The sequence below is a fragment of the Silurus aristotelis genome (assembly GCF_946808225.1).
Source record: "Silurus aristotelis genome assembly, chromosome: 22".
Lineage (NCBI taxonomy): Eukaryota > Metazoa > Chordata > Actinopteri > Siluriformes > Siluridae > Silurus > Silurus aristotelis.
In genome coordinates this window covers 16,362,738-16,375,625 of record NC_139595.1, presented here as the reverse complement: position 1 = coordinate 16,375,625, position 12,888 = coordinate 16,362,738, and the positions used below count along the sequence as shown (strand labels likewise).

The 12,888-nt window shown below is 39.9% G+C and overlaps 1 protein-coding gene and 1 long non-coding RNA gene across 2 annotated transcripts in view; one reads left to right on the top strand and one right to left on the bottom strand.

Moving 5' to 3' along the window:
* LOC310717767 (homeobox protein cut-like 1) overlaps positions 1-3,413 on the top strand; it is a 124,355-nt gene extending 120,942 nt beyond the window's left edge. Inside the window, exons 23-24 of the mRNA XM_083526219.1 lie at positions 1,020-1,290; positions 2,421-3,413. Coding sequence (XP_083382345.1) covers positions 1,020-1,290; positions 2,421-2,859 — 710 coding nt within the window. The 3' untranslated portion in view covers positions 2,860-3,413. The remainder of the gene's footprint in view (positions 1-1,019; positions 1,291-2,420) is intronic.
* LOC310717771 overlaps positions 1-12,888 on the bottom strand; it is a 339,024-nt gene that overhangs the window by 160,684 nt on the left and 165,452 nt on the right. The gene's annotated exons all lie outside the window — the stretch shown is intronic.

Sequence of the window (12,888 nt, the reverse complement as noted above, 5' to 3'; positions counted from 1 at the left end):
TAAAACACCCTGACGGCATAGTGATGAGCAATCACGACCCTTTCATCAGCTCCGGTTCGAGCTGCGCTGCCAGCTTCCTGACCTCCACAAAGTTAAACTGAGAGAGTTTACGCAATACAGTGACCAGGCTCGGAGCAGACTAGCGCTGATACTATTATTTTGTGTGTGTATGTGTGTGTGCGTGTGTGTGGGTGTGTGTGAGTTTATTTATGCCTTCCTTAACGCTGAAATCACTGTAACAACCCACAGATGGTTACGTCTCTATATCATCGGGCTCTTCGTCTCGCCAGTCCTTTTTCGTTTTCATTTATTTATTTCCTTTTTTTGTCTGCGCTTTTGCAGATCATGGAACCCGATTTCCGAATTATGAATCTCCGTCGAGCAGTAAATTTTGAACCCCTCCCAAACAAACCCAGCGTAGGAAACATGTCGTCATAATCCAAATATATGATGCGAGTCGTTCCCCCGCTGGAATTTACACTGCGCACGCTGCATATGTTCAGCGCAATCCTGACACCTGGTGGTGTTTGTTTTTTTGACTGCACCTGTACGCACGAAACAGAATCATGCGTTTAACACGTGGTGCGTTCCTGTGGAGCCCTAAACGCCGTCGTCCGCTCCGAACCTGACTTTTGGAGCCGTATGTGGTTCTTCCAAAAGTTAGACGAAGCACAAAATGGAAATAAAATTTTCCCTTCGCTTGGACTAAATTTGTTCCAGCATGACTTTCCATGGGTTGGAGTAAGCGGTGCAACGCCTCACAAAAGTCAAACCGGTTCGGATCGCATTCCGGTTTTTGAGTCACGGATCGGATCATTTTTCGTATCAGTAAAAAAAAGGGGGGGGGGGGCAATTAATTTGCTTTCCGTTTATTACAAGGAATGAAACTGCTCCCATATGTGTGATTTGAATGATGCGGGAGGCTTTTCAAGTGCTTCTCCTCCTCCGCTAGTCGTTGTTGTACAGTAATATCTAAGTGCTGCTGATGCAACTAACAAGTTCTGTTTGTGTTTCCACAGCGTACATGAAGCGACGCCACAGTTCGGTTAGCGACGTCCAGCCGGTGGACAGTATCCTTACGGTTGCGGAGTTCGGCCCAGGCACCAGCCCTCAGCACCACCCTCAGCAGCATCTGAAGAAGCCGCGGGTGGTTCTGGCTCCCGAAGAGAAGGAGGCGCTGAAACGGGCCTACCAGCAGAAGCCCTACCCCTCTCCCAAGACCATCGAGGAACTAGCAACTCAGCTCAATCTCAAAACCAGCACCGTTATCAACTGGTTCCACAACTACAGGTACGGTCTTTGGGACATAATTCATTTGTTTAATTTATAATCTTGGGTTCGAGTCCCTGTAAATAAGCCGTCGCTATAGAAACAATGCGGGGAAAGTCTACCCTATACTGGCAAAAGTATTTGGACATCTGACTTTTTCTGCCATATGTGATTCTTTCCCAGCCCTTTATCACAAAGTTGGGGGCACACAATTGCATAGGATGTCTTAGGATGCGATAGCGTTAAATACATCTCATCCTTCCTAAATACCTCCATTCATTCCTTCTATCATTCTTCTGTCGGTCCATCAATCCATCCATCTATCCCTCCATACATTTGCGGCCCTATTAGTACATTCCTCTATTAAACATACCTTCATGTTTTGGTTTATTTCTCTGTCCATGCAGCGTTCTATTTGAACATCCACAAATCCGTTCATGTATCTCTCTTTCCCAATACACTCCCTTTGTATTCCTCCATAAATGCATCCATCATTCCTGTCTTATCTTTGCATTCCTCTACTGAAACCTATTCCCATGTCTATTCCTATGACCATGCATTTTTTCATCTATCCATGTATTATAGTTCTTCCCTTTGTGTACAAGCGTACCCTATTCTTCTTTTTATGTTTCCATCCATCTCTCCACAGCCATCCATGCATCTGTCTATCTATCCATCCATTCAGATGTCATTTCATACAGCTCTTTATACATGTCTCACCAAGATTCTTTTTTCTTCATTACATCACTCTGTATATTCCTACATATCAGTTTATGCATTTCTCTGTCCGTCCATCCATCCATCCATTCATCTATCCAAATATCCTTTCATCTATTCTTTTTACATGTCTCAACTTGAACCTGTCATCATTACATTACTCTGTATTTCTCCACATACGGTTTTCCCATTTCATGTATTTTTTTTCTATTCATTTATCTATACATTTGTACATCCATCCATCCAATAATTCATCCAATTCTTTTCTTATTAAATGCACACTACATATTTGGATTCAGTATAATTCTCTAATCTCTCTTGTCTCTTTCTCTCTCTCTCTCTCTCTCTCTCTCTCTCTCTCTCTCTCTCTCGCTCTCTCTCTCTCTCTCTCTCTCTCGCTCTCTCTCTCTCTCTCTCTCTCTCTCTCTCTCCAGGTCTCGTATTCGTCGTGAGCTCTTCATCGAGGAGATCCAGGCAGCAGGCTCAGGCTCTGCTTCAGCAGGAGAAGGCGGCTCCCCCTCGGTCCATGCAGGAAAAGCAGGCGACGGATGCGACGGCACAGATTCGGACGGCACGGCCGAGGGGCGACCCGATGCCCCCGGTGACGATAAGCCCTCCTCCGGCCCTGAGGACATGCCCAGGGAGCCCACTCCGTCTAACTCGCCGAACCCAAGAGACCCCACTACCTCAGCCACCGAAGGACCTGGCACCAGCGGGCACCAGGGCGGCACTTCGGCCCTCGGCCTGTTCGGGTTTTCGCGCAACCCCAAGGACAACAGCCTGCGCAAAAAGAAAGCCGCCAACCTCAATAACATCATCCACCGGCTGGAGAAAGCAGCCAGCAAAGAGGAGCCGTCCGAATGGGAGTTCTGAGTTCTCGCAAGCGTCCTCATGCTCTCTCTCTGTCTCACACACAAAAACACACTCTCACACACACATCCTCCCTACTACCCCTAATCTGACCTAGGAGGAGATGCTTTACCTCCTGAGGGCATAGCCAAAGTCAAGTGCGGCCATGAGACTTGAAAAAAAAAGGTTTTTTTGAAGAGGAGGAGAAAGAAGTGAATAAGTGCAGTAGTGCGTATAAGAAGAGGAATCGGATCGTTCCGGATTCTTGTACCGAGTTGAAGCACTTAGCCGTCCCGTCGGCCACGACGCCCGAAAAAAAACACCCAGAACTCAGCATTAAGCTGCCTCTCTCTCACCCAGGGCTCTTTCCTTCAAAGGCACACTTCAAGGGGGAGGATCAGCACACTCGCCCCAGTGTGCACAGACTCCGAGCTCTGATTCTTCACACTGTTGATTTACTGTTACACTTCTTTTCATTTTGTCTGTTTTTTTGTTTGTTTGTTTTTTTTCCGTTTTTTTTGTAATCGACGTGTGCGCGTAATATTTTTTAACCTACTCCATTATGCCTGGCTGAAAAACAAGAGGATTGAGAACAAAAAAAAGACATAGTTACTGAAGGAAGGGAATCGGATGTTCATCCTCACATCTCCCATCTCTCCTTACACACCCGCCATTTAATGGCTGAGGACCTCCTACATTTCTTCACTCTTTTTTTTTCTTCTAACAGGAAGTCCTCTGATGAAGAACAAGGTTATATATATTTATATATATATATATATATATATATATATATATATATATATATATATATATATATATATATATAGCAATTCGGTTGCCACTAAGAGATTGCACAGTCTATTGACTCTAAAGGACACAAAAAACACACTTTTTGGAAGGGAGAATTGACCTGAGAAAAGCTTTTTAAAAAAAACAAAACACAATAATTCACAATTTTTGTATGTCAAAAAAAAAGGTTTTAAGAAGAGAAAAAAAAGGACAAAAACGAGAATATATCGTGGTAGCTAGTGATATTTCGTCATGTAGAGCTCTTTAATAGTGCACATCGACTTCACGGCTTCAACAGCACGGTTCACGCCACATTCTACGGTTTTAGAGCGCGTTAAGGAAACAAAAAGATAAAAAATTTGAAGAAGAAGCAAAAACAAAAAATGTAAATAAAGATACGATTATAACGGACCGTAAAAAAAAGAATAAATTAAGCGAACGGAAAAAGCGTCGGCATCTGTTGCAGGAACGGATCGAGGATGGGAGGGTTGTACTGTACTCATTCAATACAATAAGTGGTACTGTTAGAAGTCTTCGGGGAGGGTCAAAGTTTTTCCTCTGACGTCGCCAAGAGATGCACAGTTCACTTTAAAAGCAAATAAATAAATAAATAAATCGACGATGGAAATCGAGATACACTCCACAATTTGGCCGCGATACAAAAGTAGTGCGCGCTGGGTTTCTAAGAATACGAGAATTTTTCGTTATGGAATGGCGGGGCTCGATTCCAAATTTTGACTCCCTCGTTCCTCTCTAAAGGGTACCTGGGGGCTTTTGCAGTCCCCAGAAATACTGTTACATTTGACACCATTTGAGCACCAAGTACATAATACCAAAGTATTGCTTCAAGATGCATTTCTTCCTCAAAGAAAGTAAAGAAAAAAAAAAGGAAAGTGCTCCAACCAAATTTCTGTCTTTGGAATCTGTGCAGAATATTTGGCTCCTTTTCTCGTTTTCTATTATAATTTTTTTTCCCGAAGCTTAAGGTAACCCTTCGAAGGAGGAGCCGCTGTGCGTGAAGACACTGCACTTCCTCTCGAACCCCGAACAAGCTCTCAGTGCCTGCCAATCCACTGCCTCCCCTCTGTGTACACCTGTGTGTCATTTTAAGCATGAGATCGGATGTACATATTACACACACACACACACACACTAACACACACACACACACACATATGTAGAGTGCAGTGTAGACTGCCCCACGTCCTCTCTTCTCATAAACTGTTATTTACCAATCATTATCATTACTAGACTTTTAATGAAGTAGAGGAATTTATTCCTTTCTTTCTTCCTTTTTTTCGTTTCTTTTCATTTGTATTTTATTTTGTGGATTTTTTTTATTTTATTTTTTTAAGTTTTAATCTTTTTATTGCCATATCCTAAAGCATCATCATAGAGTTATAAGTTTATTTGGCTTATTTATAGGTGCTGTGTTTTTACGAATTTGTTTGTTTTTATTATTGTGTTGCGGTTTATAAAGAGGGCAAGTTACTTTTTTTTCTTTTTTTGTAATTGTAGACTGATTTTTAGACTGCCGGCAGTATTGGGTAATATTTCCAAGATTTAGTTCTCATGCGTTTGTATATTAATGAATTCCTGCGGATTATTTGAACGCGTTTCTGTCGCGCTTTTGAGATCTAATGATGTCACTTTGGAAACGATCACGACGGCATTTAACGGCTGACTAATAGCTGTTCGCTTATTGTTTATTCTATCGATCGATTTTCTTTTCTTTTTTTTTTTTTTTGGTTGTCGTTCTTTTACTCTCTTTTTCTCTCACGTAGTACGAAGCATCTGATTTTGTATCCTCTGATAATACTGATCTCGTTCGACCCGTTTTTGGGGGGAAAAAAGCTTCACGCGTTCCCTGCTGACATTTGAGCGTATTTTCTTAGCAAGCGCGTTTTGTATTTCTCAGGCCCTGTGTACACTGGCGTTTCTTTCTCTCTGCGCTTTAGAGATTGCGGACTTCCCTAGAAATGGCGCGATCGGGACTAGACGATCACCGACTGTGTGTGTTCCGTGTTTGAATCTTTTGGAGACTTTTCGGTTTCGACAGCGTGTATTTTTTTGTCCCCTCGCCCATACGTTACTGAAAAGTCTGCACTATTTCAGCATTGACCCTCGAGTACATTGACGTTGAGGCATCAGGAGAGCTTGGTGTTTGTGCTTTTTTTTTTCTTTTCTTTCAAATGAACACTCGAATCAGGGGGAAAATATCAAGGCGTGCTTATGATAAGCATTTGGGCTGCTTCAGAAAATGTTTAAAATGCATAAAAATAAGACCAGCTTAATTTTCGAGACGTACACCATACAAGTCATTGTTTAAAAAAAGAAGTAACTATTTAATTGAGGAGAAAAAAAGGTTGCGTTTCAGAATCTGTACTTTATCGCAAGTGATGTTATGATCTGAATTGTCTTTAGTAGTGACATTATCCTTTTGAGGATGTTCAGGATACCCTCTGGAAGGTTCATGACCCGGAAAAACTATAATATATTAACGAATAATTTATATCCTTATATATACACTATATGGAGAAAAGTTTGTGGACATCTGAGCACAAGGTTCATGTGCTTTTTCGAACATCCCACTCCTCATTTAGTCTCCATTGCCTGTTTTAATATCTTTTCTGGGAAGTTTTTCCACTAGATTTTGGATTTTAGATTTTCCACTCCAACCCATGTAAAGCATATCTTTATGCTTTTGACGGTTTCGGAATCCTAGTTCAAATATCGAGAAAATTTCATGCCACGTTCAAAGACATCCTTTACTATTTGTGGTAACACTTTAGAGAAGAACCACATATCACTGGAGAAGTCGGGAGTCCCGATACTTTTGTCCGTATCGTGTATATGTATTTCTATATCCCGTTTTGGCTTATAGGTATAGTCTTAATTGGCATTTTATTTACTGTTTCTGTTCACTACATAGGATGTTATTCAGTGAGGACTTTGGAAAACTGTTTGGTGGAATCTGGTGAACTGACACACCATGTCTGGAGATTCGAATTCAACATTTTCAGTGGCCATACAGTGAAATTCAGTACAGAAAGCTGTAGCATGATGACGACTAAAACAGCATTGTGAAGGAAGGGAAAGATTATTATGACATAAAACAGGTTTTTTTGTTTTGTTTATTTATTCAGAAAAAAATTACAATATACTTCTTTTGTAAAGTAAATAAAAAAAAAATTAATAAATTTTTTTTTTTATTATTATTATTATTTAAGAAAATGTTTTTATCACTATAAGTGCCAGATTTAGCAAAAAAAAAAAAAAAAAAAAAAAAAAAAACGACAATTAAGAAACATACTGCGTTCCTTTTTTTTTTTTTTTTTTTGCTAAATCTGGCACTTATATAAGCCCAAATCTTGAACATTTCATTTTGTATAAAAAATTTATAAATAAATTAACATTTTAACATAAACGTGTTAAAAAGAAAAACGTTGGAACTTCAGAAAGCATTAATATCCACGCCAGCAGCATATGTAATGAGATTAGTCGACCCCGTTCCTCCGTCCTGCTGAATGGTCCTGAGTGCAGTGCTGTGAATACTGAGCACGAGCTGTTTCCAATGAACCATTTGCACTTAATTCATCATTTCCATCTCTTTCATTTTAACACTTCGTTCCAGAGTTTCAGAGCGGACGTCGTTCGGCCTTATACCCGCACCGCATCGCGCTTTTAAAGCACAAAGACGGAGGTAAAAAAAAAAAAAAAAGGAGCGAAGCTATTTCTTTTTTAAATACGTACAAGTGAACTGTATTACTGCCGCTGAGATTATTATTCTTATACTTCGCGAAAGCCCTTTACAGGTTCAATGAATCGTCTTTCCAAGCACTTAAAGCAGCACACTGCGATTTGCATCTCGCAAAAAAAAAAATAATAATAATAATCCTCCTTTCTATTTTAAAGGAGCCAAAGGCTCTCTGTCACACAAGCATCGCTTTTTCATTATTTGCGACACGGTAATGCAATTACCAACATGGAACTCTAAATCGAAGGTTATAAACCCTACGAAATTCACAAAAATCCGATCTGCCTTTCGAGTTCCAGTCTTTAAAGCACTCTCATAAGTTTACACGCCCTGATTTCTTATATCACAATATCCAGTTTGTAGCTAAAGCACTTCCTGACTGCACACAAAAAAAAAAAAAAAACGTCACTGAGAAGCACAATCTTGCACGCATTCAGGATTTCAGCGCCGAGACAAAAGAAAACACTAATCCTAATGATCTTTTACAAAAAATACGATTCAACACTAAACATTGGCTCTCTTTTAAAAATGCTCAGTACTCATCACTGCACTTTTTTTTTTTTTTTTTTGGCCCCCAAATGCACAAGAACACCAAGTTCTTTCTCCTGCCTTTAACATTTAATGGGTTTTGCTCGTACTCTCGGAAAGTTTTCCCGCAGTACGGTTTTGACTCCGAGGTTGTTTCACACGTCCGATGAGATCCTCCAGTTTTGGCAGATTTACTGAATTAGTTATGGTTTCATTTTTACACGGATTCCCTTTTTCGTTCTTGGTGCACGAGGTTATCCTTCTTTATTTCTCTTTTTCCGTTCCTTCCCTTCTTTTCACCGTTGCGTGTCGCTGTTTTGTACTGACTGGTCAGTCGGAAGAAGTTTCCTTTTCTCTTTTTATGCAAAGTTATTCATACACTGATGAGAACACTGAGTTACGTCACTTGAATGGACCCGTGTTGAAGTTTTTTGTTTGGTTTGGTTTTTTTTTTTTGTCGGTTTTTTTTTTTAGTTTGTTTTTCCCATGACATGTTGTCCTGCCCTGCTCACTTTTATTTTGTGGTTCATGCGTATCTGTTACACGATTCGAAGAAGAATTTAGACCCATGATTTCACCTGCTGTTTTGTATTTTGTCGGGGAGAAAAAAACAAGAAAAAAAAGAGAGAGAATCCTTTACAGCAGCTCTTTTTTAAGAAACCAAATACTGTACTAAAACGGGTTATTGTGTGCATGCGAAAGTGCATCTATCAGGTCAACCTTTTTTTGTTTTTTTTTTAATCACATCCCACCTCCTCCCTGTTCCATCTGCGTTTATTCCCCCTTTACCTGAGCTCAGGCGAAAAGACAGGAAAAAGAGTTCTGCAGTTTCTTTCCTTCGTTTGTTTCTTTTCCACACAATTTTCCACCTTGTAATGAAATCGTTTTAAGACCTCAAAAAGGTTTGATGACGAAACTCCTTAGTAAAGAACTTTATCCTTTCGCTTACGATTCCAACTGCTGTTGACGTGTTCATTTCTGCTTCGTTCTTTTTTTTTTTTTTGCTCTTTTACTTTATAAAGTAAGGCACTGATCCGTTTCTGAGAAGCGACACACTGAAAAGGTTTTTGATCATCCGTGGGAGTTCATCCATTGTGTAAGGAAAGTTGAGTTCTCGGGATGCGGATCAGATGCTCGTAGCGGCTGATGCGGTGGATTGAGATTGCAAATGTCTTCATTGAAGATCATTTTTGTTCGGGTGAATATTCAGATTCTGACTCGAAAATAGGCATGTAGCAGTAACAATATATTCACTATACAGACAAAAGTTTGTGGACACCTGACTATAAGATTTGATGTGTTTTAGAACTTTCCATTTAATCCCACATTTAATCCACATTTACTGTTATAATAACCTCCATTCTTCTGAGAAGGTGTTACATTAGATTTTGGGGATTTAGACATTAACGTCAGGTTACTGATGGAGGTAAAGTGAAGAGGCCTGGGGTGCAGTCAGAGTTCCAGTTTATCTCAAAAGGTGTTCAATAGTTTTTAAATCACTCGGTATCTTCCAACACATACGTTCATGGAGCTTCTGGTTTATGTTCATGTCCATGTGCATTCTATACATTTGTGTGCCTCCAACCTGGTGGTAAGAATTTGAGGAAGAACCACATATGGCTGTGCAGGTCAGGTGTCCCAATACTTTTGTCTGTGTAGTGTATCTGTAGATGCGTTGACGCGGCTTCTCGAGGACGTTAATAGAGTTTCAGTGCAAATTTTTTTGATTGCTTTTTTTTCTTTTTAACTGAATTATTAAGCATTGCAGGAAGCAACTCTTGATATTTTTCTGTTTGGCAATAATCTTGAAATGCGCTCAGATCGCAAAATCATTCGAGCGACAACGTGCACTAGGCTCACGTCACGTGGCGTCTCAAACGCGTCCGAAACCGAACACGAGAGCTGTCCAATAAACGCTGCTGAGAAATGCAGCCTACATACGCAGCCTTCTGACGATATTCTGAAGGATTCTAAATGCCTACTCGAGGAAGTCTTTATTTTAGAATTCCAGGTCAGCGACCCCCATTTTTTCCCTCCTCCAACCACCATCTCCACCACTTTGGCCCTCGTTTTCCTTCATTACGTTTATCCTCAACCGCGAATTTCTGACTTTCTTACGAGCGCATTTTTGTGAATTCAAGAACGAACTGTTATTTTTCTACCGAAGTAAATCAGATATTCTATACACCACCATGCAAACGTTGTACAGAATTTTACCGAGACACATCGTACCGTGTTTCGAGCTGTTTCTTGAGTGAGTTTTTTTTTGCTTTGTTCTGTTTGTTTTTTGGTCCGTAGCGGAAAGTGCACAGGACGACACTGGCCTCTTTATCAGGACAAACGAGCCTCCGTAGTTTTGTACTCGATATGAAGTGGATTCTTCTGAACTGAACGGAATCACTGGGACACGAACGCACGCCAAGTTTGATGTTTGTTTTTTTCCCCTTGTTTGTTTCTGATGTTCATTTAAAGCATTAGTGTGACGGTGTAGAAACCATTCGCTCACACATTTTTTTATACGAATAAGCTTTAGAACGAACGTGTCAAGTTTTAATACGTCATAAATCGCTCAATCATCCCGAATCCCGAAAGGGGTGAAGATGCTCGTTTGTTTTTGTTTTTGTTTTTTTCTGATAATAATAATAACGATGATGATAATAATAATCGATTTAATAGTCATGGGGTTAATTGTAGAATTGAACCGTAGTCTTTGCTGCTAACTGGATCCATTATATATTTAATTTCTCCGGCTTGATTTTTTTGACGATTCGTTGATGAAATTGTACTCGTGAATTTGGTCAACTGTTGTTTTGAGCATTATCTCAAACCGGGTCACGAAAGCATTTTGTAAGAAGTTGTTTCAGTTAGACGTTTGTTTTTTCAAAAAAAAAAAAAAATTTAAAAATACAATGCTAAAAAAAAAAAAAAACGACTTATCGGCCATTTTGTGGCTCCTCCTCACCTTTGATCACTTTACTACTTCAAGTCACCCTGCCAGATTTCTAGCCTTTTTTTCTAAAAGGACGGGTTTTCAGCTGAAGCTTTGGAAAAGCTGGGACACTACTTTATTATCTGGGGTGGGATTATATCAGGACTGACACACAGAATTAAAAAAAAAAGAGGGGGTGGGGGATTTGGGGCTACACCCACAACCCAGCCTTAAAAAGTGCCAGAGGCCTCAAAGCCCCCTCGCATATATATCGTATAGAACAAATTTTTATTTTGTCCACTGGCGTTTGATAAGGTTTGATAAGCACTCACTATGAACGGGTTCAAGGCGTGCACAAAGTCCAAAAAATCTACAAAAAAATAACGATTTAAAAAAAAATAATAATGTCGCGCTCACTTTTTATGTATAGTATCTGTAATAAGATGTACAAACTTTATCAGATCATGATTATGGAAAAGACCTTCGAGAAAAGGTCTTTTTTCTTTTTTTTGAGGGACGGATATGGATCATGCCAAATACTAAGATTATGTCAGACGTTCCCTGAGACTCTGTTGAGGTCTGTGTGTCTCGACATGGTTTTGTTCGGTAGGATGTGTAAATACTTTGTTTTTTGTGTGTGAGTGGGTTGTGTTCTTTTTGGCATTTTGAGATTCCCTTTTTTTCGACCCTGTCGTTCTGTCTCAGCTCTAAACTTCACACGTCACCAAATTGCGACTTCACATTGAAGTTTCGAGACGGAGTCGGGCGTCTCGGTGCGTCGCGTAGCGTCTCGTCTCACCGTTCTTTCTCTCTCTCGAGCTCTAATTAGCGCTTTCACTAAACACACATAATTCTGGGGTTTGTGTTTAAGAGATTTGTCAGTCTGACTCCAGTTTGGGTGCTCACTCACTCACTTAATCACACACACACACACACACACACACACACACCCCAAACTCATGAGTCAGTACTATGTGTACTCCGTCTGGAGCGAGTTCTCCATTTTGTTTTTTGTTTGTTTTTATTTTTACACACGTGATTGCCGTTCAAGTGTTTTGTTCCTCATACTTTCAACTAGATATTGGTACCATAGACCCAGCTAGACAGATTCTGCAAAGCAATCCCATCATGCCTCCGAACGTAGACGATCCTCCACTTTTTATTGTAACACGTTTAAAAAAAAAAAATGTAAAAAAAAAAAAAATAAATGAAGTAGTAGAAGCGATCTTCCCGAACTCCACCAATGTGTTTCAGTGTGACCTCGTCACGTCAGTCTGCATGAGCATTTTTGAAACGTGTACTGCCTTTAGCCTTTTTTTTTATCTCACTATCTCTCTCCGTTCACCTCTGAACCTCGCCTCGTATTGGGTTCAGCATTAATATCCACCTTCTTTCTCCTCTGGTCTTTTTTTTTTTTTTTTTTTTTTTAAAGAGGTTTTTATCCCCATATTTTGTTTCTTTTTTTGTTTTGTTTTTTTGTGTCATGTAGTCTGTTCTCAGCACTGTAAGACAGTCCCTTATACAATATGGAGAAGCAATATCACTGTAAGAAATCTTCACAATGTATTATTATTATTGTTATTATGATTATTATTATTCACTAGCACCCTAGGTGTGATAATTGAAGTAAATATCTTTTATACAAACACACATGGCTCGTGAATCGTCCCTTTATTTATTCCCTTTGCTCCTCCATCGTGAGTCCAAGGACAAGCGCGTGGCCGCGGGTTTTGTTGGCTGGTGATGTGAAAGTGTTGAATACATGGACGTCGAAAATTTTAAAGATCTGGGATCAAAGGGGTTTTAGTGCATTTAGTGATATTAGGGTTACTAGAGTTCATTTCTAGCCTTCCATAGTTTGCATAGGTTGGGGATGGTAGCTCATTGGTTGAGTCATTCTGCATATACAAAAGTCATGAGTTCATATCCCAGCCAAGATCCTGGGCCCTTGAGTAAGAAGGCCCTTGTAAACCCAAAATCTAAAACACAGTCCATGTTGTGGGTGTTTATTAAGGTTGAAATTCTTGGACAATTTAATGTTTTTCTTGAA